General features: G+C 49.9%; 1 protein-coding gene across 1 annotated transcript; it reads right to left on the reverse strand.

Moving 5' to 3' along the window:
• Positions 1-1,958: 1,958 nt before the first annotated feature.
• On the reverse strand, positions 1,959-26,963 carry LOC128271125 (NPC intracellular cholesterol transporter 1). Its single transcript, XM_053008563.1, has 12 exons — positions 26,826-26,963; positions 13,598-13,816; positions 12,305-12,461; positions 11,925-12,229; positions 11,637-11,841; positions 9,971-10,111; positions 9,267-9,452; positions 7,349-9,199; positions 6,410-7,285; positions 5,569-5,651; positions 4,333-4,387; positions 1,959-3,020 (listed from the first exon to the last, which is right to left on the reverse strand). Exons 1-12 carry the CDS (start codon positions 26,961-26,963, stop codon positions 2,023-2,025), a joined length of 5,214 nt encoding a protein of 1,737 aa, XP_052864523.1. The 3' UTR covers positions 1,959-2,022.
• Between the last annotated feature and the right edge of the window lie 326 nt (positions 26,964-27,289).

Raw genomic sequence — 27,289 nt, forward strand, 5'->3', positions numbered from 1 at the left:
AAACATACCCGCGCCCAATGGAATCGAAGATAAAACGCAGACTCTTTCGGTGTTTTAACCCATAGCTAACGCATCATCGCACACCGTTCCTATCAATACAGACTCGAACGAATTACTTGCTGCATTAACGCATTTCTATCTATCGACGGGTTCGGGCTCTGAAAACCTGGCCGCGCTAGAGAATACTTTTAGTTAGTTTTCAATGGAATCACAAGAAGCTACTACCGGGACACCTTAAACCGAATGCTGCGGGCGAGTGCAACTATTGAGCAGCATTCGTGCAACTGTTATATTCACGAATCGAAAACGAACAACCAGCGTGTCTCCGATTGGAGAGTGGCGGCCCCCCCCCCCCCCCCGTTTTTGCAACTTTCCCCCGTGGCGGACGTTTCTTAACTTTAGCTCCATACCGCGGGGGGTTTAGGAAGTGCTGCTTCACCGCAGCACGCAAGGCACCGCAAAAGTCCTTCACTATCGGGGCTAGGGGAAAGATAGTAACACCAGCTCGTAGGGATTGAACGCGTCCAAGCAACAGTTTGCATGGATGATGGGGATGATGTTGGTGAGCGAAACGATGACCTAAACGTATTGCCGACGGGACAAAAAGACCTACAAAAGTCCTCTCGAGCACTGCCATCACTTATCACGCCTCGCTACATTTGGTATGAAGTGTTTTTTTTTTTGCAAATCGAGAGTTGCAACATCCGCGCGTTTCGCCTGTACTCATCATTATTGATACCGCCTGCTAGGTCGGTCGGTCGCTGTCGCAAGATACAAAACATTACTTCCTGTACTTTTCTATACATCAGCACTCCTGTGTTTGTTCTGCTTCCACTTTGCATCGTCTTCTGCTTACGATTTACACGACGGTGTAGAAATATTGTTAGCCGTATATTTATTTGTACCGAGAGTACGCACACGCAATCTATCTTTCTCGTTTGCTTTTGCTCGTTCCTTGTCAGTCGCACTCGCATACACAAGACCCACTGATCGTTCCACCCTTTTTTATCCTCACGAAGAAACTCGCACCTCTCTACTAGCGTATAGTGTCAAAATCAACAACCAACAACCATTAGCAACCATTCAACGATCTGTAATACATTTCCCTACACAATATCGGCCCTGTATCTGTCTGTCGCGTCTTCATTTTCTAGAGAACTTTTGATTTCGTTGACTTTCGCGGTTCCTTCGCTATCGCTCACTCTGCGGCCTTCGGTAGCTAAAACAAACACAACACAACAATACTTGCGATTGGCTGGAGCCATCTCGCGTTGCTATTGCCCTTAATTGCTATTCCCCTTTCTTATCATTTGTTTCCTAAGTATACCCTTTTCTAGTTTGCCTCCAACCTCAACACTTTCCATGCCAGCATTACAGTGACCACACAGTTCACGAACGGCGATATTATGTACGATTATTAGGAATATTCATCTGGACACATATGTATACATTCATGCACACACAATAAACCCGCGCGCGCAGTTCTACTGGACCTCTCCCCATTGTTGTACCCATCTCATCGCCGTTCCGAAGCCTTTGCCGAGTTTGTAGGAATTTGGCTTCCCCGAGAGGGCCCTCTCCCGTGTGTCGTGTGAACTTGTTGAAAAGAAAGTCTTAAATGTATTTTTACAACGTCAACCTACTAACGTGGGCCCCAGAGAGGCTCACACAACAGCGCTGGGAGCGCTCTCCGATCCTTTTACTTTCAGTCGACTGACGATCTCCGCTGCGATCGAGCGATTATGTGGTACCATTCCCCAAGCTCATAGAGTTGGACAGGGAAAAAATAGAGTTCCGAAAAATAGTTTCATTTTCCTCTCGAATGGCAACAGTGTCCGTGCGCGTCCGTGTGTATAGTTCGTCCCTCGTTACGTGACGCTCGCGAGCCACGGAACTCGTATATAGGCCTCTCATCCCCCAGCATCCTCTTTATCCCTTCCGTCTCTCTCGCTCTGCCAATGATTTGTCTTCACATCACAAACACATCACACGCACAGTACGCCTGTCGCGTGGCGCTTTCCCCTACCGGCGACGATTGACGATCGTCGATCGGGAGGACGAAGTACGTTGGTCATCCGCCGTTTCGGCGCAACCACTACGGCTAGACCACCCTTCCGCGGCATCATCGGCAGTGGTAGATTCGTGTGACGGTATTCGGCCACCGCTGTCGCTTCTTCTTTGCTGCGTCGCCACACGCTCATCTTGACCTTCTTCGTCAACATCGTCGTTGTCGTCGTCGTCGAGATCTTCGGAATCTTCCGCCACGACCAGCGGTGCCTTCGGATGCTCTATCTCCGTTTGGGCATCTTTCGAGCGACTCTTGCGTAGCCGGTGCCGATTGGACGTTTTGGACGCTTTAGAGGCCTTCGATGACAGCGACGAGGACGACAGGGATGAGGTAGGCGACAGCTTCAATGTTGGTCCACCGGTTGGTGCTGGCGTCGGTTTCGTTTCTTGCTGTGCTGGCGATGGCTTGGCCGTGGTGCGATCGACTGTTGCTTGGTGCGGTGGTGAGCCACTCGATGGCCGCCTTAGAGATCCGCCCGCGGGGCCCGGCTTGCTGGTGGATGCTTGCTGCAAAAGAGGCTCGGTAAGTTCCTCTCTATCCTCGCCCGGAGGAACGTGCCGGACGTGGACATCGAGAACGGTTCGGTGCTGCTGCTGCTGTTGGCTTTGGGGGGAACGTGTTCCGGAGTAGTTTGCTCCGTTAGCCGCTGCTGGCGGCCAGTGGTCTCGTTCGTGCTCCTGCTGAATCGAAGAATAACGCGATTGATGCTGCTGCTGCTGCTGCGGTTGGTGCTGTTGGTCCTGCTGTTGTTGGCGGTAGGTGGCGGTATGATGTCCGTGTCCGTAGCCGTCGTCGTCGTCGTCGTCGTCGTCATCATCATCTTCGGCGGATTGTCGGTTGTGGTACGGTGTTTTCTGCTCCGGATTCGGCTCCTCATCGATCGCATCAACACTGGTGTGGTGTGACGGGTTGGTGACACCGTTACTGAAACGTCTTCGGCGATGCATCACGCCTGTGTTTGCGCATGAATCGCGGGCATGCGATAAAAGTGATTGGAAAATGACAAAAAAAATGCACATGAATAATCGGGACAGATAACGGAACCAAGCAAGAGTCAGGACAAGGAACGTGAGCTCAAAACTATAGTACAAGCAGCTCGACAAGCTGTACACAACAGGAAAAGATACGAAAGCAGCATTCTACCGAAAGATAGCGGTCTACCGAACAGCAATTGTGTTAAATATGCCCCGAATCCTTATTTGTTCAACAACGCAAAACATGGCTTTCGACCAGCACCACCACCACCACCACCCAAGCATTTTCAAAAGGAGCGCAAGGAGAAAGAAACAATGACTAACTAGAAGCCGTATTTAGTAGTACTTGCGGCAAGGTGAAATATGTAAAAATCATAAACGCTTCCCAAGCGCTGCTGCTTCTCTAAGCGCAACCGTGCGTGGCGCATCGCGCGCTGCGTTTGCCAGGGCACCCGCCCACGGTTCTGCATGGCCCTTGGTCGATTCTAAGGGTCGACCCCACAGAAGCATTGAAAGCTACAGAAGCAACCCAAACAATGCTCTAATAGTCACTAGTGCTACACACTGGGGGGGTACCAACCTTCGGCATCCACAACAAGGGGCGCCAGCGCGTCAACGGAAAGGCACAAATTGGCTTCGAAATGTAAACGCACGGTGACGATTCTCTAGTAGTAGCCGATTGTGGTTTAAACAAAAAAGTTTCAAGAGGTCCTCATTTTATTGGATCTCCCACTTGCTAACGCTTAGCTCATCGTTGCCAAAAAAGGAAAAATGATAACAAAACGGAAATAATAATCAAAAAAGGTAATCTGTGGCCGTGCGGCAATGAAAAATATGTGTACCCAGTTAGAACAGCAAGTCTGGATTCCAGCTGAGACAATACACACAACTGGTTAAACTGGCGGTAACACAGTGCCACTTCGGGTGGATGCGAGTGGTGCAGATTTACGTGACCAACACACAAGTTATTAGCAAACACACTGACGAAGAAACATGGAAGCAAGACGCTTGAGAGACACAGAGAGCTCTACTAACGAAAGTAGCCAATTCTCAAACACTCAATGGTCATTGTGTAAAAATCTCCGGCCAAGGCCGGAACAGGGGACAGGAGCAAACAAAAGAGCCGCAAGGGTCCACTAGTCTCTAACCGTCCCGCAGCAACGTTAGAAGCAACCACAGTTAAACAAACCAACAAACACAACACACAAATGTACACAAACAACGAAACAAAACGGAAGCAGAATCACAACGATCACGTCGAACGTCGGAGAAACAGAAATACTTAATAACCGTGTATATCGGCCTCTATTCGCTCAAACATAAATATTCTTTCATCCCGGTGCAGCTGCAACGATACAGGAAGGCGGAAGGGAACACGGAAAAGAAACGAGAGAACATAGAGAGATAGATGAAAGAAAAAAACGAAACGAAACAATGGTTAGTTTTCTTCTCGCTCGCGCCGCGCCACTGAACACTGAACAACACTGGCGCTACTACTGGTGCACTGACTGACTGACTGACTGGGGCGCTGGTGTTTAGTGCTTTACTGCTGGCTCTCAAGCGTTGACCCCAACTGTGGGTCACTGCGGGAGCCACTACTGCTGACTACTATATGCGTGTCCGGTTGAATGAACTAGAGAAAGCGGGGAACCACCTTTCATTACGCTCAATCAAGATTAGACAGAGAGAACAGGCATTCCAATCGGTCCGCGCGATCGTTCGCTTCGTGGCGCTCGTGATAATGAGGTGCAACACAGTCAGTAAACATAAAACATGCTACTAAACAAGCCACTGTTAATCATGCGCAAATCATACAAACAAAAAAGGGTGTAACGCAACGCATTTATTCCTATGGAACCATCACCGAAAGGCATGCATTAAAATAAGCCGAACATACTTAAGAAAGCACCCCGCGCGAAATGAAAACTGGAACCGGAAAGCGGATGAAGCGATTAAAATGGGGGGCTAGTGTTTTTGCACCGCTACGGCACCGTCAGTGGCGCTGGCAGCCACCGTGCAGCTCATCGGTAGGGTCACATTGTGACAGTATTCCCGGTCGGAATAGTAGGTACTTTCAAGACCCGACAAATGGTATGCACTCCGGGTGCCACCACCACCGAACCACCACCGCGGACGTGCGACGCAACCACAGAGCTTGTTATCGCCGCCTTCGAGTGCCGCAGACGGGTGGTGATCGCCGGCTGAGATCGTGCCCGATCGTTCGAACGCACCACGATCTCCTTCAGTCGAGCGCGGCGCCCGGGATGAAAAGATGGTAATCTTAAAGCTACTGGAGCGCAAGCAATGCATTGTGTGTGATGATGATGAAGATGAAGACGATACGTGGTGCAATGGTTGTGGTGCATAGGATGATGATGGTGGCGTCGTGTTAGATGATGATGATGGTGCCACTACACAACAACAACAACTGCAACTGCTACAATGGCCACCACCGGCAACGTAGCGGTAGCCGTCGGCAGTAGGATAGGTTCTATGTTCGGTTCGAGGGTTCGAGGGTTTGCTTACGGTTGTCGAAAGGGACGTTTCCTGGGTTTCCTGCATCGCTTGCCGGCGGTGGTTGGCCAGCTTGACCTTGTTGATAGGGGCGCCTGTGGATGTTGTGGATGGATGTGGTGGGGGTTCGGTTGTGAAAATTGACGAATTTTGAGACCCCCAATTCGCGCGGGTATCGCGGACGACACGCGATCGCGGATATTTTCGAGTGGCACCGGGTTTCGGTGGGAAGAGAAGAAAATACGATTCGAGGATTAATAATAATTTTGACGCCCAGTTCGTATGCCGGGGCACAAGGCATGCACACTACGGGACAAGATAAACTACACGCGATACGCTACACGGGACACTGTTATTACGATTGTTAGCATAAACTAACTATTCCGATGACGGTACTAGATTCGTGCGTGTGATTGACACGGAAAAATGGAACTATCATCAAAGAAAAATGAATGAATGTGGAGCGCTGCAATCTGCAGACTGATCTAGAGCCTGATCGGCTATTGACGATGTTTCTTCCAATTCCAAAGCTAATGATTTGAGTGAGAGAGGATATGGCTTGATAACACGCTGCTTCAGCTCCGTCGTGATCACACATGACATGACATGGCGGGAAAAGGCGCAAAGGAAACTGAACTAAAACTTTGTTCAAACTTTGAAATGACAGACACAAAAAGGTTAGCACTCAGTGCCTCATCAGAGCATTGGCTGCATGTAGCGGCATAACGGTCCTTGCAAGTAAGCATTCCGCCGTCCGGTGAGTGAGCAGATTAAAACAGAAAGCTTCGAAACTAACGCGCGAGAGAGAGAGGAGAGCTAGCGCTGCGATCGAACGTCGGTGCCCGTTACTCACCGATATAGCTAAGCAGGACGGGCAGGAACACGAGCCCGTGGGCGGCCCCGTACAGTACGATTCCGAGGTACATGCGGAAGTAGAACACCTGGAAGATTTGGCTGTGCGCGAACCCTAGCACCAGGATGCCGCCAAACTTCGTGAGCGTGATGCCGGAGAACACGGAGCTGCCCATCTTGGTGAGCGCATCGGCGGCCCGCTGCTCGCGCGTCTCCTCCACCGACATCGAGAAGCTGTGCACCAGATGGGAACAAAACTCGACACTGATCCCGACCGCCATCACCAGGTTCACAAGCGAGACCGCGTTCAACGAGATGCTCCAGTGGTACATTAGCCCCCCGATGTTGATCACGATCATCGTGATCGTAATGACGACCACCAGCGACGAGTGAATGTCGAAGCCCATCAGCAAAAAGGTAACGATAAAGATGGCCAACACCGAGATGCCCATGCTCCGCAGCGTGTCCGGCCACATCGTCAGGTACTGCTCGTAGAACACGTAAAACACCGAGTACGGAAACACTTCGATCTGCTGGATCTCGGGCTCGCTGCGGCCCTGCAGCCGCAGATTGGCGTGGATCGTACTGGTAATGTTGGCCGATATCTTGCGAGCCGATCGCAGTGCCTCGTAGTAATCCGACGACGACTTGAGGATCGTGTGGTACGCCATAAAGTACGAGTCGCCAACGTCACTGTACATCGGTGAGCCGGCATCGGGTCGGTACTTCACCCCACTACCGTACGCTGCGTGCCCCGCTTTGGCACACGCCTCGTCCGGATTGTCCTCGAGGAAATAGGACACGTACCGACGGAAACTGGCCTCGGCTGGCCGTTTCTGCGGGGTCAGTGATATCGGGCACGACGAACAAGCGCTCTCTGTGGACGGGGAGGGACGGATAGTTAGAAACGCACCGATGGCACCCGATGGGTTGTACTTACTCTGGTGAGGACAGAAGCTTCCGTTCGCGTACTGCTTGCAGCAGGTAGGAGCGGCCGACCAATCGATGTAGTCATCCAACCAAGACGACGGTGGACGGGCCACGTACGTGGACTGTGGTTGCTTGCTGGCAATGTACAGCTGTGTCGACATGCTGTCCAGATTACAGTACTGTCCGCCGCATATTAGATTCTGGTCGTGCGGTGTTGAGTAGTTCAGTCCGTGCTTCACCACAAAGTACACCGGCGGACCGATGCTCAGATACTGCTGCAGATAGCGGAAGTACTTCAGCACGAAACTGTCACCCGGCATCGACAGTTCCTGATCGAGCCCGATGTCGATGTGCGGTGCGACCGCAATGCTCGAGCAGAGCCACCCGAAGAACACGATCATCACCGCCACGCGGACCGACTTCCGCATCACGAACGGCACGTAGATGCTCTTGAAAAACTTGTACAACAACCCCTCGCTGATGTTCCCGGGTGCGTCCTTCTTGGAGCCCCGCATAAAGCACAGCACATCGAGCCGATTGTCGGCCTGGCGGATCGTGTCCAGTGCAAGCAAACTAACGAAGCACGTGATCTGCAGGAAGAAGTCAATCAGCAGCGCCATACCGGCGTACAAAGCGAACGCCCGCACGGCCGGCATATCGGAGAGGCCACCGAGGAAGAAGCAGCAACTTTCGCTCACTGACGTCAGCAGAATCGACGGGCCGACACGGCCCAGAATGCGGCCAATGTGTTCGGCGTGCGTTTCGGTCGGTTTCTTCGTGTCCCGCTGGTGCGTTTGCACCAGAATGAAAATGTTATCGACACCGACGGCCAGCACCAGGAACGGGATCACCTCCACGATGATGAGCGTGGCCGGCACACCGATGTAGCCGAAAAAGCCAACCGAGCACACGACGGACGCCAACACGATGGCCACACCGCCCAGTCCGAGTGTGACCTTCGAGTCGATCATTGCCCGGCTCCACTGGTTGACGTGACCCAGAGAGATGGCAATGTACGCGAACATGATGATGTACGACACCAGGATGGTCGACACGTCCGACTGAGACTCGCGCGCCAGCTCATCCTCGATCGAGCGCTCCGAAGTGAACGCGATGCTCATGTTCGGCCGCGTCCAATTCTTCATGAACGCCACGTACTCCGTCTCCCAGGCCAGGGCCGACTGTAGCTTGCCCTTGTCGTGATAGTTGCGCACCAGGAACGTCAGAATAACGGCCCCAGCTTCGGTGTACTTGGGCTTCTCGTCCGGCGAGCGCGGCTGCGGGATGCCCCCGAGTGCGATGGCCGGATCAATCGGACCACCGTATGGCGCAAGGCACGCAGGATTGTAGTAGTTTCCGAAGCACTGCACCATCTTGTCCAAATAGTTCACCACGAAACCCTGGGCGTCCTCTTCCTCTTCGTCAAAGTTGTCCATATCGTCCGAGAAGTAACCCCACAGTGACTGCACCACGCAGTCCTCCGTCTTGACCGGGCCCGAGTAGGCCGAACTGAGCGGCGCAAAGCAGATGTCCTTCAGGCCAATCGTACTGGCGTTATCGGTCAGCCCCGGAGCCTGTATCTTCTTGATCTGCTCCTGCAGCTCGAAGACATCGAGCAGGAACTGCCGGTTAAAGACGGGCCCGAACTCGATCACACCGTTCGAGGTGTTGTGCAGCACGTTGCTGATGTTTTCCGCCTTGATGATGATCTGCTCGATGCGGTAGAATGGTTCAAAGGCCGAGTCAAAGTATTCCCGCTCGACACGCGACCGAGAGTACGGTGATGCCCACAGTTCAACCGGATTGGTGGTGACGCGCAGAAAGTGTATACCCATGCCCATGGTCACAATGAACACCAGCCCTACGGAAAATGAACAAACGGGAACGTTAGGGACGAAAAGAAGGTGGGACATGGTATGGCCGCTTACCTCCTAGCAGCACTAGCCACGGATGCTTGGCGCAGGTCGTACCCCACGCGGTAAAGAACTGCTCCAGTGCTGTTTCCGTTTTCGCTCCGAGCCGCTCGAAGTACCCGGATTCGTCCTCATCATCGTCACCGGCCCCGGGGCCGGAAGGATGGGGTCGAAGCTCCTGTTCACCGTCCCACGTGGCACCTATCGGGCGAAACAAAAGCCAGTCAGTATCTGGACCGTGGACGGGACACGCTGACAGATCCACAGATGGGTATACACAAGGTGTACATGCTTCGTTTTACACAGTGACGGTGAGTGAAAGTTAGGCGCCAGAGCGTGCCAGAGACAGCTGATAGGAGCAAGGAGAGGTGCCGAACGACAACTGTGTGTGTGTGTGTATTTTGATAGATCGCGAAAAGGTGAATTCGGAGCAACTAACGGGAAGCTTTCAAATGATGATGATGCTCCAAAAAGGACAGGTTAGGATGAAGGGCTCTTAGTGTTCTTTCGTGTGAGTGCTGTACCGGCTTTGAAGCCGGCTTCTTGTCGTGATGGTGATTGTTATGTAGTTGGACACACGTACACGAACACACATACACACCAACAATACTGTTAGAATAAATGAGGTTTGCGCGATGAAGTCGGGTGAAATCGAATGAGAGAAAGCGGTGCAAACATAAAACACGTGGTATCCGAACAAACCCCCGAAGGGAACCTACTCGATCGCTTGGACTGTAGGGGTGAGTCTTCCCGATCCGTGCCCAGATCGCCACTGTTAGAGGAGATGCCACCGGCCAACCTGCGGCCCACGTGGGCCCGCAGGTCCGACGGCAGAGTGTCACCACCATCAACCAATAGTTCTACACGCGGTCCGGAATTGGATGGACATGTTGGGGTGTTTGCAGGTTGTTGAATGAGGAGTGGTGGTGTTGGGATGATATTTGGTTGTTGTTGTAGTTGTAGATTTGGTTGTTGTTTACGGATTGAGAGATATGCGTATGATGGGTTGTCGCGATTGTTTACATAATGGCCAGTCAGTGTCCGCGAGCGGTTTTTTGTTTGTTTGTTTAGCAAACCGAAGAGAAAAAGAGAAAAAGAAAAAATGGAAAACATGGTGCGATCAGTCAAAGTGTTATCTCGCGTTCATCGGCCGGATTGGAACTTGTGTGTTGCATCGCCACCGAAACCAGCCACCGGCTCTGCTTGTCCGAGATACCCAATAAATGTGTGTCCATTGGCGATGGGGATTAGTTACACTTGTGTTAGCGTTAGGGCATATTTAATCGTTGCTCTGTTTGGTAATTCTTGACCCGAGGAGCGTCCAAATATATTTCCTCGAATCCTCGAAACTGCTATACATTTCCGAAAATAAACAAAAAGCGGAAGCAATCGATCCGTTCTCTCACGCTCAGGTAATGCAATAAAAATTGTTCCATTTTTTTATGGTACGAAGTAAATGAAGCGTTCAAACAATCATTATCTACCTTCGCACGCTGAACATGTTTTGGCCACCGCTTGTCGTAGTACACCTTATCAAAGAAGCTTTCATTTTGTCCCTATCAAACCGGTGGACACGCAACGGTGGCATCCTTTTGTCGCAATACGACAGACCGGTATCGACGGATGGTTGGCACGCTACCACCGGAGAGCCGGCTACGTCCACCCCGGTCAATACATTTCACCCATTCAACGCCCGCGGATCGATATCTACTTGAACATTCGCTGCCGTATTTAATTCCATCGTATGACGACTGAAGCTTAATCTGACCAACAAACATGAGCATGACACGCTAGCGAAATGTAAAACAAACGGTCGTGTGGTGTGCAGTCAAAAATGCTAATGCATCCATACTGATCGCCAATCTGCACCGTTACACTCCGTTCGACAACGGATCGAGGACAACCAATGTCACCTTTCTGTGAAATGATGCTGAAACCGATGCCGATCGGTGTATGTTTTATTTACGATCACTTCCGTTACGCTCTTGCATTCGATTCCAGAGACCATTACTCATACATTTATTCATCGCCGAATGTTGGTAAGTAACACGATCGGCACTTTCGACAGGGAACTGTGGTGTGCCAAATGTGTGTCCAAATTATCATTTCCACCAGGATCATCAACAGATAGAGGCACCATCGTAGAGGCCCTATAAACAATCTGAATATGCAAAGCGCGGTGCTGAAAACCGAAAGAAAATTATATTTGCACTCGCTGCACCAATCCCGAATAATCCCGTGTTATTAATTGCTCTCTTTTGCCCCATAAACCAAAATCACGCCATTAGTAACTCGCATTGGATTGGTTAAGAGAAAACGGGTGATCGCGTTAATTCGGCCCGGAAATGCCGCACTTTAGGTGACCATCGAACACCGAACACTTACTTGCTCCAGCGCTGCCCGTGGCACTCGAGTGGCAGAAACAGGCACCGATTAGGAAGAGGCCACTGCAGACGACAAACACCACAAACATGACCACCGCGTAGCCGTCCAGGTTGTAGATCACGAACGGCTGTGGTGGGGCCGGTGGCGCCGGTGGCTTCGGACAGGACGCTTCGCAGTCCACACACGAACAGGCCGGAGTGTTATCCTACGAGAGAGAGCAGCAAGGGTTGGGGATCATTCAAAAAAAGGTCCACTAACAACATCCTAGAACCCAATCGAGTTACGCACGTTCAATTTCTCGCGGCAAGGAACGACACGTGGGTTCCACGGGAGGTAACCGTCGATGGTTTCGTTGGCCGAGCCGTGCGCCACGTAGTCAATCTGGAACGGGACGTACAGATTGTTTTGCGCGTCGCCCATGTAGTGGAACCACTTCGTGGGGCTGCAGCGCGATGCTCCCCAGTCACCGCACATCAGATCGAGCGCCAGCTGACCGGTCGACGGGACCGACACCTGGCTGCAGGACCCGAACGTTCCGTTTAGGTACTGCTGCGTGATGTGGATATCGATCTTCGTGATGTACTCCTTGGCCGCCGGGGCAGTGCTAGTGGTGGTGGTGCTGGTGGACGACCCGTCACCGTCCTCATCGCCATCGGCCGGCTCATCCTTCGGTTCGACCTCCTCGGTCGAGACCACCTTCATGAAGCTCGCCTGCTGGGGACTACAGGTAAAGTCGCACATGTGCCGCACCAGATTGGCCATGCACGAAGGACACCGCGCGAGGAAGTTGGCTGCAAGGCCAACATTTTTGTTCAACACGGCAACCTGTGGAAGAGACGGATGACAAAAACAGAAAACGGTGAAACTCTAGCGTCGGTTTCGGGAACCTAAAATTGCGCCGCAGACGAACCAACGACATCGATTTAAATACGAAACTAATAATGGCCTGGAACCGATTAGCCATTCTCGATGGAACCGCTTGAAAAATAACGCAGATCCACTTCCAGGATTTCCGCTGTGTTTATAAGAAGCGCATTGCATGAACAGGCTAAAGAAGGCGAAACTCGCCAAAGCATTACGATGCGAAATGCGTCCATCCATCCGTCAAGTAAGGGCGCAATGGTGTTGTAAAAATAGTTTATTGCCAAAACCTCCCCACGGGAGGATGGAAAGAAAAGCAAACGCCGCACTCTACGGGATTAGCGCGAGCTGCCGGAAGGAAAGAGAGTGGCTGTGTTTATTGGCGTACTGTGTCTTAGAGCAACGCGGAACCGTCGGGCATCTTGTCGGGCTGGATTCGAAGCGTGAATAAATAAACTGAACCGAACCCCGAACGGAGTTCATTCGCAGTTCCTCTTTGGGTCAATATCAGGTTACGCAAGGCGGGAGTCCTTGATGCGTCGCTACGATTCCCCGTGGTTCACAGCCTTCGCCCGTGTCAGTGCTCTCTCGCGTCGCTGGCTCGTGTTTTAGTAGTTTTCCGCCAACTTGGTCCGTGATCATCTTACTATCGTTGACTACTCTGTGACTTTCTGTCGTGCGTCTGAAACACGCATAGTGTGCGCAGAACTGCGCAGAAACGTAGAACATTGCGCAGAATGGGCGTCTCAAGGGACGGACACGCGGTACTGCTACGCATCAAGAATTCTCGACACGGTCGGATGGATCGGTCGACAGCAAAGACAAGGAAGCCGACACGCGCGGGGTAAGACGATTTCGTCATTGTCAAGGCCAAATGACCTCTGCCGGGCGCGCGTTATTACGGGCCACCACCCGTCGGACGAGTTTTACCAGCATGAGATCACTGAAATGTGTTTGTGGGGTCCGTGGGAGCCGCCATAGGGTCAGAGTGTTGGTAGAAACTAAAACGTTTCACCAAGTTACTTCATCGGCGGCCGGTCTGCTTCTTCGCCAACGCGCGCGCCGTAGTGTTGCGAAGAGCTGTCCGTGGTGAAACTAACCTGTTTCGAGTCACAGCACGTGTTTACGTTGCCCGAAGCATCCTCGGTCAGCAGATGAGAACACCAGACCTTCAGCAGGTCCTTTGCCTGGCTGTCCGCCGGTTTCGCCGTCCCATTGTACGGACAGTACTGAGATCGGCCCAAGTAGTCCACGTTACAGATGCCGTACCACACGCACTGACCGCCTAGTCCTCCCTCGGCACTAGTTTGGCCCTGTGTCTGTAAAGAAGGAAAGGAAGGAAAACATTAATAAATAAATCTAAACCGATCAACGACGGCCAAATGGGAACATAATTGTCCACCAGGAGATTAATTTCCACTGCAGTGGCTTAACAACAAAACACATCACCCATTTGTTACGCTCATTTGCTGCGGGCCCTCACTAAGCACGGCGCACTTTTGCCGAATGTCGCTACGCTAAGCCCCACTGCTGTTGCATGGTTAATGGCATTTGCCCACATCATACGCCGATCCGTCCGTGTGAGGAGGGTGCTGCTGGGGTAGGTACATTGCACTTTTCAATGTCAGCACGAAAATTGCCAAAAATAATTTCCCGACGGCGCGACAACCGCGTACTTCACACCGCGTTGACATTTGTGTGTAATCGCCAGCAGCCAAGAGGAACGCAGGAAGTTAATTGGCCTCTCTAGAAGGGCACAGGGACGCCAGCAAAACAAATCTAATGCGCACAGTGATGCGGTGATAAGATGAAATTTTACCTTAAAACAGTCACCGATGAAGATTTTAGAAGGATAGCGTTAAAAGTGCACCAAGTCAAGCACTAATTAGAAGAATCTCATTAATATTGCTATCGTTGTATTTCTGATTGGATGGAAGTGATAATTAAATGTCCGCTCAATGACCAGACGGTCGATAAAAGGTAGGTGTATTCAAGGCCAGCTCGTCGGAATCACGGAAACTTCCCACCGTATTGCATTTTCTAGACTGCGCCTTGTGGAATATTTTCTCATAACTCCAGTCTGACCCTACGCTACGGCCAGTTTCGTGTTTTCGCACGTCCATGATTAGCATCGTACTCAATTAACCCCTGCCGGGACCGGGGGGCAGCTGTCTGGAGTGATAAAATCAGTTTCCGACCGGTCCGGACGGGTCACTCGCTGGTGTATGAGTATGAGAAATGGAGTAAGTTCTGATTAGATACCGCATTGTGCTCGTTAATGTCGTCAAGTATTTTCTCAAGTTTTTTTTAATATAGAAGAATAAACTATTGCTTGACGTAGAGGCTGCATTTACGCTCTGCCTGAATGCTTAATTCAATCAAACAACGTTTCTTCGTTCGACCAAATCAATATAGACCGACCGACGGTGACGAACGGCATGGCAAGTTGAACCCGGACCCGGATCATTGCCACGCTCCCCTCGATCCGAGCGCGGCCATTCACAACGAGACACAGGAACCGAAACCGAAAGAGGGGCGCATTCATCAAACACAAGTCATCCACCAGAAATGGGGGCACCACGGCATATCTGCCACGAACATCAGCCGGCACTCGTTGTCCAAGGAATCACCGACAGAGAAAATTATTTGTCTAATTGAATCAACATCACGGGGGCCAATTGGCCAAACACACTTGACTCAAGTTTAGTGTGCTGGTTCGTCGCCGGGGGACTCTCCTCCAACCGGGTAATCAACGCTATCAGATGAGAAGGTACAAGGTTCAGATTACAAGTTGATGTTTCTGATTTACAAGACACAAGCCGAGGTCAGTTTTGAAAGATAATTTTCATTCGATTCGCCCAATCTTAACTTCTTTTTAGACAATCGTAGTAGCCATGCCATTGCCAAACGTCTAATATTGTATAATTGGAAGTAATAAAGTCAGCAAACTTGTGACGTTTGCTGTGCGTCATTGTTTCCCACTTGTCGGAGTCTTCAGCCCTTCATTCAGCCCCAGCGGGTTGTAAAAACTATTTTGAAAACCACCCAAAACGGTAACATCGCCGATTGTTTGGATGACAAGTAAAAATATCGAAACGCGTGTGCCTTTGCTGTGACGGTTTAATTGCTTTCCTCAAAGTTCGGTGTTATTTTTACTTCGCCGTTCGCCGTTCGCCAACCAGATTGCTGCCGAATGGTGGTTGCGTGGCGATGGTTACACACTTGGTAGCCGTTCTCGGAGCAAGCGAACATGGCCCGGCGGCAGACAAGCGAAAAGTTACAGCAGAAGTAAATAGAGATGGAGATCAAAGGGCCAACCAACGAACAAGTGGGAAGCATCGGAAACTGACCGCAGATGCATTCGATTAACGACTGCAGGGACCACACGGTGCAGTTAAATTTCACTCGAGAGGAAAATAGGTGCACCGGAACCTTTACTCATCACTCCCATATAACTAGTGTTACTTTATACTTTTCACGTGTTTTAGACAAGGTGTGCCACGTGCCTGGTTGGGGCCATTTTTGTGCGTCTCAGAGGTTGCGCTCTCAGCATCTGACCCGCTGCAGTGTCTATGAAGGGCTGTTATTAAGGATGCTGTTGCACGGCTCGTGTTTCTCGTAAAAATCGCTAGCAATCATGAGGATGGTTTAATACTCCATTCAAATTGACAAGCTTGCAAAGTTGTTTCAAACATTCTGCTCACGTACAGGTAAATATCCGATCGTTTATGATAAAAAGCTAGATATTATTTGTTGAGAAACGCTTCGTTGCGATCGACTGTAGCAAAAGTGTTGAAACGCAAAGCATAACCGGTTCGTAAGAAACCCACACACACAGATTGCTATGATTGCACAGCAAAGGCCTAGAGAGGTTAAGTCATCGGCGCGCTCCTTGATCAGTTCGTCGGAACAGAGCCTAACCTGTTAAGGCTTCATATTACACTTGTTTAACCCTCGATTTGCCCCCCTCGTTTATACCCGGTCGCAGCAGCGCTGACTAATCGCATGGCTGCGGCAGTATGTAACGAGTATTGACTTGGATTACTCATGCCTCGTACGATGTAGCTGTCACACCTGTAAGCATGATCCGGAGCCTTATCTTTGAGTTTTAAAACAGTATCCACATCGGCACATAGCAACCCTCGCATACGTCATCTCCAAAAGTTTTCCTTCGCAGTAGATAATATGTTGTGCCGTGGCCTGAGCCGATGGATCCTTATCCTAAAGTACATACACTTTTGCTTCTACTAAATATATATACCATTTTCTAGGTATTGCACAAGCGTAAAACGGAGAAAGATCCGGATCACTAACACTGGAATGGATTCTCGATTGTTCCGGGTGTTGTTGCGATACAATCTTCAGCAGCTTTACATCGAAGAGTCCACCGCATTCCTTTCCACTAACGCCTTGACCGGACGGCCTTGGCCGCAGCGATCGATCGTTTCGATCTCAATATTAACCTGAGGTTCCTCTCGTCGGCCGGAGGAACTAGTTTTCTACCATAAGATATAAACGATATATTAAAATATCTTTATTCCTGCACTTATTGACATTTCGCACACATCTACAGGAACCAAACTGACCAATTAGTGTGTGCCAAAAACTCTTCCTTCCCCAAGCGTGTGCGCCCTCAATCAATTACGGGAAAAAAGCGGATTTGGAGCGTAACAATAGAGTAGTGTTTCCGAACTAGCGTATTCGTTCCGGATCGTTCCAAACGTTTCGCCGTCGGCGCTCTTGGCAATAACAGTCGTACATTGACCGACATAAAGGGGTCCAGTAACTTCCGTCCCGGACAATATTAATCTATATTTCCATCAAAACCAAAACCACGAGATTGTCCCCGTCCTTTTAAGCCGCGTAAAACGAAGGAAGCCAATCAAACTGTTTATCGATGCGCAGATCGATGTCCTTGTTGCACTCTAGAAAACGTGGAACACGTGACCTGGGGCACGTGTTTGCAAATAGATGCAACAAAAAATAAAAATCTTCATCTGCATTGTTGAATAAGTGCCACTTTATATCGGATTGAGTGCCATCCTTTCCGAGGCCGAGTAGCAATTGCGGAAGCAGAGCGCCCATTGCAAAGCAATGCAAATGGAGATGATGCACGAGCGGAGCACCGGTGATCGGTTGTTCGCTGTTGCTGACCGTCGATTTACATGCACTGGAGAACCAATGTAAGGACATCTACAAAACTACGGAACGGGTAATTTGTGAGAGTACCCGCCGGCAATGGTGTTGGGGGTCCAACAATCTCGTTCTCTCCTTGAACTCTTGTCCCCGATTTTCTCCCGATTGGCAGAGGTCCAATGCGCTCCAGTAGTGTGCTGGTGGCGTACACACTGTGACCATGACCGGATCCTGGCCAGTCGACGTCATTGAGGTCGGAGCAGGGAAATTTAGAACACGCATATTCGTGATTCCACGAGGATAGTAATTTTTCTCCCGCAAAATCTGTTCCCCTGGGAGAATTTAGGTCGAGGACAGCGCGTCCCGCTGAAACGGGCCAAGTGTGTCATAACATTTGCGTAATGTTTGTAAAAACCATCTATTTATCACGAAATGGAGCAATTCTCAGCCAACAACAGTACAAACGGTAGTGAAGCAAAGTGTTACTGGAGCGCCCATGGTGACATAATGTAATGTAAAACATTCATATTAACATTTTGTTCTAACGACAGGCAGAACACGTAAGGCCTTTCTAGAACAGGATCGGCACCGTTGACGGTCAGAAATAATTAGTCTTCTCACACACGAGAGGTCATAAACGGCGGGGTACCTAACTCAACGTGTCTTTTTTGCATGCACAACTCAAGAAACGGGCCATAGTTAGGCATCAAAATCTTAGTCACGACAGTGCCACCGCTGAGGGCGACCTTCAAAAAGGCTGTGCAAGTGTGACGCTGTCTCGGTATTGTTTCTACACAAATTTGTTTTGCTGTGGTCAACAAAATTCCCCCCTCGACGGAAGGCTCTCTTTTGCGTTTAGTTCCGACAGGTCGCGGGAAGAAAATGACATTGAACTTTGTTTGAGGGGCACACCGAACACACTTTTTGGTATTCAACAAGCCTAGCCCCGCCGGGGTTGTTGATGAAAGTTTAGTCCTGGGCCTGGGCTACACTTTGCGGCCTTCGCAATCAATCAAGACCCCGCTGAAGGCTGCACAGTGAACATGCAAATCGGAGCCGTGTAAGGGTCACGTGATCTGAACGTATTAAAACTGTAGGGAGCATGCACTTTTTCAATCTCTTGCGGCGCGAATAAATTTGCTGGCCTCAAGGTACTTTTAGGTCCGATTTACATAATACAAGCACCAATGTTTGGTGGTAAAATTTATCAAAATCACGATCAGTAAAACGAAGGAACAGCAAGGAAAGCGAAACGGGAACGGGAAACACATACGGGCTCGGCGATGGCGGCATTATCATTGAGGGGTTTTTCTACGTCGAACCAGTAAGAAACTGAGTGAAATCAAACACGCCAGCCGCTCGCTTATCACGCACCGCGCCACCATCATAAACCGCCGGAGTTCTCCGTCGAACCACCCGACTCAAGCTGAGTCATCAGCGAAGTTATGCGAGGCCGCCTTCGAGACAAAGACGATACTCCGGCGGAACGAACGACATTTTAAAACTCCCGCTGCACATTGGCGCAGTAGCTGGCCGTTTGAATGCCGAACGGAAATACCGACAAAAACGGCTGTTCAACCACAGCTAACGCTAAGGCACGGATGCATCGCATTCCGATGGCAAGAATTATGATAGTATTATACGTCACATCCCTATATTTTTAGACCGTACCACCAACGGAGTCAAAGGGAGCAGAGCGTTGACGGGCGAAGAACAGGAAAGAGAGTAAACACGGAAAACAAAATTGAACATTCCTCTTATCGATACGATGATTTCGAGATGTTGTGTTGCTTCGAACCGGTTTGACCACTTTTAATTTCGACGATCTCCAGGGCTAATATTCTCGTGCGTACTACGTAGCTACGATGTAACTGTGCGTAATTTACCACAACAACAACAAGTCCAGAGCGAAAACGAGGAAGATCTTTCCAAATCGGAAGACACGATCACGCCACGTAGAGGGGGGCTCTGAACAGAAAAGACGTTGTTTGCTCACCGGCTCACGGTGACAGCGTCGTGTTCTTATCGTGAGACACCTCACGTGGGAACGAGCTTTCTTTCGCTCGTTTACCAGACCGGGCGGCCGATCGTGTACGGAGTAGTGTATTTCTTTGTCTTTCGCGATCGCAAGTAGACCGTTAACAACACCGGAACGTCACCGCGACTTTTGGGCGCGTGACGTCATTCCACAATCCTATCCCCGTGGCCGCGCGTGGTCGATGGAATGGAAGCAGTAAAGCCGTACGTGGTGCGGTACAATAATACGGCTGTTGACCAAGGTGACTGTCGAAGAAGCGGATTGCATTTGGCCAGGGCAGACTTCAAACGACAGAGAGTGACACGCCAGATACGGCATAGAATTGTGGGTATTGCGGAAATGCCATCGCATTTATGATTAGGATGACTGCAGTGATGAAGAATTTTACGGTCATCATGAAACGCACGACACAACTGATAAATAATGTCACTGAAGCGCCAAATATTGCTCAAATGAGTCAATGTTTTGGTCAATTAAATCTTCGCTCATTGCACAACGTGTCCTGCGCCATCGCTAAACTACTGGCCGTTCCTTCTCGTATCGATTTCTCGTTATTCGATCGTAAAGAAAGAAAACACCAGTGTCTCCTTTCCGGTACGGCCGTGGCCCCTCTCTCTCTCTCTCTGTTTGCCGAAACTTATGGCTCAATTATGAACGTCAAGCAAATGTCGTAAGCAAACATGTACGACACACCGTCATCACCGTTCGCGGACACTTTCATTCGCGAACCGACACGGCACCACATATGGCGCATCGAGGAAAACACGGCGTACTAATGAAAATTAAACATTAACCGTTACCGGCGAAAACGTGGAAACAAAACGCAAATGGTTGTAAAAGGGGAAAACTTGGCGCGGCCACCAACTCACACGATCTTGGCAAATCGACAACAGGGCCCAAATAAAGGTGACTGTTAGGGCCAATGTCAAGGAGTACAAGCGTTTGGCGTGGGAACAAAATATATCAGAATCATCAACCAAAAACACGAACTAACCCGTGTCCATGTTTTGATGCTTGCAAACTGTTGGCCAACGTCTAACGTTTCACTTTGTTTGTGTTTATTTTATTGCTAGTGAGCCTCCGTGACCCAATTCGTATGTGCGAATTCAATTTATTCATTCTTTTCTTCGAATCAGGCATCTTTCTCCGTCAGTCACAAAACTTTCATGACAACGGAGGAATCCTTCAGAAAAATCAACCGTCCATCCGATTGACGGACTTCCTTTGTTGCTGGACGCTACGGCGGCAGTTTTGTTCTGTCCGGCGAGGTCCCCGATGAACGCAGCAAGTCGGACAAACGGTTCAGTTCTGAATTGTTTTTCGTCGAAGTTCGCCACTGACGACTGACAGATGTCATGGTTGATGTGGCATGTCGTGTGTTACTTGGATGAGTCACAGCATCTTTCTCCTAATCAGGAGCGTTCCCGTTTGTTTTCAAAATACACGACACGGCACAAGTACGCTTAAATGCTACTTCGCTGACTGGGCCCAGGCAAACGGGTCAATCACCAGTGCCAGTGCCCCGCCGGGGGTCACGACGGCTCAGGAGGAAGCTCCACCAACGATGACGTCATCACGATTGCCACCAGATGGCCTTCCATTCCAGGAAACGGTACACAGCGCAGAGATTATTTGCTATGGGGCGACCAAAATGTTCCAAAAATGCAACGACGGAGAAAGAAAAAGGACGGGGCTTCTTGAGCCTTGCGGACTCATTTTATGTGAGGAAATAAACCTTTTCTAAAATCTTCAAATGAGAAACGAAGAAATGACGAGCTGCGCTGCTACGCGCAGCCGTCGCAAAAAGCCGTGGAAAAACCGTAGCAATCTGTGTGTTAGTCTGGATTGGGGATTGGTTTGCCCCACACGCGCATTGTGTATTGGTGTGCCGTAGTATCCTTGTTATGCGCTTCAACTCACACTGTCAACGAAGTTGTAACAGCTGACAGCAAAATGGGTGGTCGGCGGCCACTTCAGTACTCCCCAAACAACGTGATGCCTGCGCCTGGCGGAGGCATGAGGCTTCATAAGATTCTAGTAGACCATAGGTTGTTCGCTCGGATTTGTATGCCACGTGACCGTGGGCTTAACTAGATCGAACGAACTTCTTTAAAATTTCCTTTTACAGAAAATCCCAAAATCCTCGAAAGGCAAATCAAAGACCAATGAAAAGTTCATCAAGTCCATTCGAAATGTGAGCCGCACAAGAAGAAATTTAAATCGTAATCATAAAGCAGCAGAGTGTGTTGCTTTCACCAAACTGCCGATTACACTTTAGGATCGTACAGTGCGCTGCTTAGTATGCACAACACGTTTGTAAATATCACTCTCGCTCGCTTCATTTTGTTTACAAACAACAGCCGACGCTTTGATACTCAATCGAATTTCATTTTTGCGCAGAAGAAGGAAAATGAAACGAAAGTAACACAGTTCGAGAGAGGCAGAGAGTAGCCTACTTGGAGGCAACCACCAACCATTTTGATAATTTCGGCAAAACTTTTCGTTTCTATCGTTCGCCTACTCGATGCTAATGTATTCACACACACACAGGCTACTGCAGTGGTACGCACTAATGAGCAACAGTGCTACCCATTGCAGGTTTGCTGGACCACGAACCGCAAGGAAAATGTTTGGTCTGTCCGCAATCGTGCGATTTTCGTGAACAATTTCAAACATGAGCAGCGGGCGCGCGGCGCTTAGTGCCATACTTTCCTTTGTCGGCCGCAGCCCGCAAGAAGAGAGTGAAATTGCCACCATCCAAGCATGCATGACTACTCTTGGCGGGTTTCAATTATCGAACGGTGTTCCAGAGTGTTCCATTCGAGTGTGTGGTTCACAGCGCACTCGAGGCCATGCCTTTGTTGATCGATGGCTACTTGATGCTCACATTCCGAAGCCAGCCCCACAGCCAAGGGCAACATGTCCGCACAGGCACGTAAACATACCCAGCGAACCACCGCGCAAGGAGCAGCCCGCCGCCGGCTACTACGATCGCTGTAACCTTCCAAATCGACCACACCAAATGTGGCCGAAATGTTGGCAATAAAACCCGTGGCCGTCCTAACCACGAGTCCTCGGTACCACGTCCTGCAACCGTGTGCTGGCCCCGACAGATTGGGGTGGCAGATTGATTGACTATTTCGGCGATGTTCCCCACCACAAGAGCAAAAGCAACGAAATTACGGTGGACGGTGCTGCGATGTCCTCCTACGACGGGGACATGGTTGACATAATTAATTTGAACGCCACGCCAACTGGTCCGAAGTTACATGGTCCGACCTTTCGGTTGGCCGTTTTTAGTTTAACCTAGTTCGAGGGTGGCTTTCTAATTGCATTTACGACGGCGACTAATCCCGACGGCGGTATTCAGAAATCGTGCAATGAAAATCCAATTACCAATCGCTTCCTGGCCAAACCCCTGGACGCCGGTGACGGGGATCCCTCTTCTTTTTTGTCAACAACACGGCAACACTACGCGGTGGTGTCTCCTCGATAATTTGGCCTCGTTCTGCACTCCATCATTGCGAGTGAGGCCTCGCCTTCTCGAAGCACGTGCGACACGCGGACATGTGACCACCACCAGCGCGTCGCATACCAATGATTGCAGCCATTTTGAAGGCGCAATACCTCTTCGCGGCACTTGTTTCTCGAACTGTCTCGAGCTAGCACCGACGTTGCATAAAAGTTCCACCGGCAATGAGTTTCCAGATCATCGATCACTGGTGGCCGTCACGGTTTTGGCGGAGATGAAGCAACGCTGAATGGTTATGGGCGTCCTAGTTACACCAGTCGTCCCAAATCGTCGATTAGTTGTTGTTGCGGATCATACCTTGCCATCTTGCCGGTTGTGAGCGATATGAGTGATCGCAAAAAATGGCAATGAAACGAAGGTAAAGCGGATCGTTTCATAATCCAACCGGATCTCCGTGGTCCGGATATGGTGCAACACCTTAAATCATCCACAACCACCGGAGTCGTTGGACCATCCGACGAAAACAATCGTGACATTGATAGGTAACCTTGAACGTAGCCACCTGGCGTATCAAATATGCACAACATAAATACGGACCGCTTCCGGGTGTGATAACCAAATCTAAAAATAATACTCGCCACCGACACGGTTTTCCCTAAAATATACCTGGAACCTGACCTGTTTCTTATCGTATCGATAGCGTCATGAATTAATTAAAACCCATTGCTGCATACTTTGGCCAGCAAACGAATACCTGTAGCGGATCGGGTTTGTTAGATAAAGAAAATCGATTGTGACCGTTCGATGTGTAGTTCCGCCGGCTGGTGTGTGTGACAAATAACAACATGTGACAATTATCGGGATACTGGCCGGTGAAATCTTGATAATGGACATCATATGTACCTTCTAATTGGCCACTGGATGGCTCTGAAGTACATGAGAAATGCCAATCCTACGTTAGTTGCGTAAATCATTCACACCGCTTGATGTCGGACGACGTCGTTTTGCACCTTTTACAGTTTTTGCATGGTCACATCATGTGGTCAAGCTATTTATTGTGTAATTTGATTGATGATTTATAGTTTCACAAGCGGAACGGATGTCCAACGTGATCCATTTCTAACGTTTGTCTGATACACGAAACGGCAAGTTCGACGGCGCAGTTCCTTTCGGAACTAATCGAATTAGTCCGCATAACAGGTTTCTTTGGCTTACATTAGACTCCCTATTCCTCCTCCAGACGAGCTGGCATTTTCTTTCTTCTAGGGTCGTGACACAGCCATAGTCTGGCCACTTTATTGACCACCATCACGCGATCACGCGACTAGACCAGAGGGTGCGCCGGCCGGACCTTATCACGTTCCACAGTAACGCTAGACGCAGGGTGGTCCAAGGATGTTTCATCGATTTTGGATCCGGTCACATGTTGGTCCTGCATAGTGTCCGGCGCATAATGTTACGGTTGGTCAATGGATTGCACACCGCCCCAGCAGTAATCGCTTCTGAAACCGTGAAAAATGCATATCGATGTCTCCGGCGCCGCCGGTCGGAGTACGTGAGCTTCTATTCGTCACTCCGGCTCACAGCACATGGTTTCCCCCTGAGCTTAATGATGGGTCGGGCGGATGGGTGACATTTGCAGCGAATCCATAAGTCATCACTTATCGCCTCACCGACTCCGCTGGGAGGGAAGGTTAATCGATGCCATATAATACCAGGAAGTGAGGACACTTGAGAACCGATATGGTACACGCACAGCTGTGACGCTCGCGAATGGTGTGCCCTACCTATCTCGGCGGTCGAGGGAACGCGAGGAATGATCTTCCGGATATATGTATTTCCCTGACCCAGTTAGTTTCCCGGATGATATATCACCATAAACCTGTCCTAATGACCGAGATGGGCGTAGCCCACCGAGTGTACTCGAGACCTTGCCCTGGAAAATTGCCAGCACAAAATTGCTACCGAGCTGAACAATAATTCTGTAACATGCTTCAGATTTCCAACCTCAAATTCAAACAACCTTTGGCCAGTCCACAGCGTCAGCAGAAACAATAAAGCAGAACTGGGACACCTGCACATACCAACCGCAAGCTCATCGTCGTATACGGTTTCAGCGTAAGGTGTGATTAATCACGTATGAGTAGGAAGTTGATAGGGGCCATCAGCTGATAAAACACCAATCGTGCCGACCATAGTCCGCTGAAGGTCCGATGATTGTTTTTCTTGGTAGGGCGGCACATGGCCTAGAACGCAGAACGTATCACCAACAGGTGTAACGAAACAAGGTTTAGCTCGGACCTGATTCAGCCCCCGGTACGTGGAAAACCTTCACTGGCGAAGTGACAATGCGGGGGCCAATTTTTTTGATAAGCGCGATACGGAATCGATAGATTGAACAATTCAACAATGCTAACAATGGTAATGACGAAAGAAGAGCCCAGACGAAACCCCGATGAATACGCAAGTAATCCTGATCTTGTTAAGAGAGTATGGTTCACGTGCGGACCGTCGTGATCATGCCAATAAATTTTTCCACCCCAATCGTGGAATTAATGCAATGCAATACACCTGAGCCACGTTGCTTTGCGTGACTCGCACACCCTTGTGGCCTTTGGATTTTTGCCAATCGATTCGTCCATAATTTTATCAGTAAATCGGCCTACAAAGTGGTTTCTTATCATAAAAATCAATTCAAAGCGTTTCTCCCCCACCGGCGGTCGGTGTTAATCTTTCAACAAACTCGATCGCTTCATATTTTGAGCCACATTTCGTTCTCGATCGAACGTCGGCACAAAAGAGCCAACATGACTCAACCCGTTAACGATCGGCGAGCATCGGCACTAATGGTGATGGCAATCTTCCGAAATGCAGATTTTGTTTACCGACGATTCTGGAAGTAGAAACTGTGTTCCGTTGCTGCCTCTCGATCGCCTTCAAACGGTGGTGTTTGATTTATTACTTGGCACTTTTAGTGCCTTTCAACGCCATTCGCGTCCTCTCCCACGTCGCGTTTTCATCGTGTGAAAATTGTGAGCAAAACGATGGAGGCCACCGTTAGCGGAACACTTTTCCAGCCGCATGACTATAGAAGTCAGCAGATTGTGAAACGCACACCCCTCGACGAGCTAAAAAGGGAGAGCGCCATTATTAGACGTGCGTATTGTTGCTTTGTAGCGCAATGGCCTCCGCGTAACACACACACACACCGGCCCAGATAGGAGAGGTGCACGTACACCACCAGGCAAATAAGATGCATCCGCGAGTCATGAAATATTTGCGCTTCTTGAAAGGTGCGGACGAAGGTAAGCGCACCACAAACCGCTAATTATCGCTGGCTACTGCGACCGCGAAAAGGCGGCGAGAGCATCGAGACAGAACGGAGCAGGCGAAAAGAGATGGCACGCGGTGTAGCAACAAATCTAATGTTCCTTGGACTGTGACGTCAAACGGCTCGCTGTGTTGCGACACTTTACGCATACTAGCAGACAACAGTTGTTTACAAACAACACACACAAGCGCAAACGGTGGTGTGTGTAAGGATTCCATCGTCCCAGCTGGTCGATGATGAGAATGCTATTCCTAAACACAAAAGCGAACCAATATTGGACGTCCGGCCAACTACTGTGAGGTTATCATCAACTGTTGGAAGCGTCTAAGCAATCTAAACATGGATGCTTACCTGATCGATCAAACAGCCGCTGATAAGGAGCGGTACCAGGATCCATGCCAGCTGTCCGAGGGCGGTGAACCTAGAGGACCAAGCTCGTGCTGCGGCGGCGGCGGATGGACGGCAGGTTTGACTACTGCCACGAATCATTTTCATGTTTTGCACACGATTGCATCGACCACTACCGAAGTGATGCTGCTTGCCGATAGTACTCTCGTTGCCTGCCTTTCACCAACGGCAGGACTCTCTCGGGCTTTTGCTTTCAGTATCGCCGATTATTTTCACCAAAAACCCCGCTAACTACGATGTGCTGGTGAATTTTCTCGATTCACTTTTTGGACACGGCCTTGCGTGCGCACTAACAATAAACACAAATGCACCAGCAGATACACACACACGCACGGGGGTAGCGGCGTTTCGAAATCGCTCTCTGCACTAAAATCGACGACGAAAGTGACCGAACGACGGTGGCATTG

Source organism: Anopheles cruzii, chromosome 3 (genome assembly GCF_943734635.1).
Source record: "Anopheles cruzii chromosome 3, idAnoCruzAS_RS32_06, whole genome shotgun sequence".
Lineage (NCBI taxonomy): Eukaryota > Metazoa > Arthropoda > Insecta > Diptera > Culicidae > Anopheles > Anopheles cruzii.

Bases quoted from the DNA above. Each gene is read 5' to 3' on its own strand.
- LOC128271125 (XM_053008563.1), bottom strand. From the start codon at position 26,963: ATGATTCGTGGCAGTAGTCAAACCTGCCGTCCATCCGCCGCCGCCGCA. The intron at 9,453-9,970 runs GTAGGTTCCCTT...TTCGCCCGATAG, and splicing joins CCTACAGTCCAAGCGATCGA to GTGCCACGTGGGACGGTGAA. The intron at 4,388-5,568 runs GTAAGCAAACCC...GTATCGTTGCAG, and splicing joins AAACGTCCCTTTCGACAACC to CTGCACCGGGATGAAAGAAT.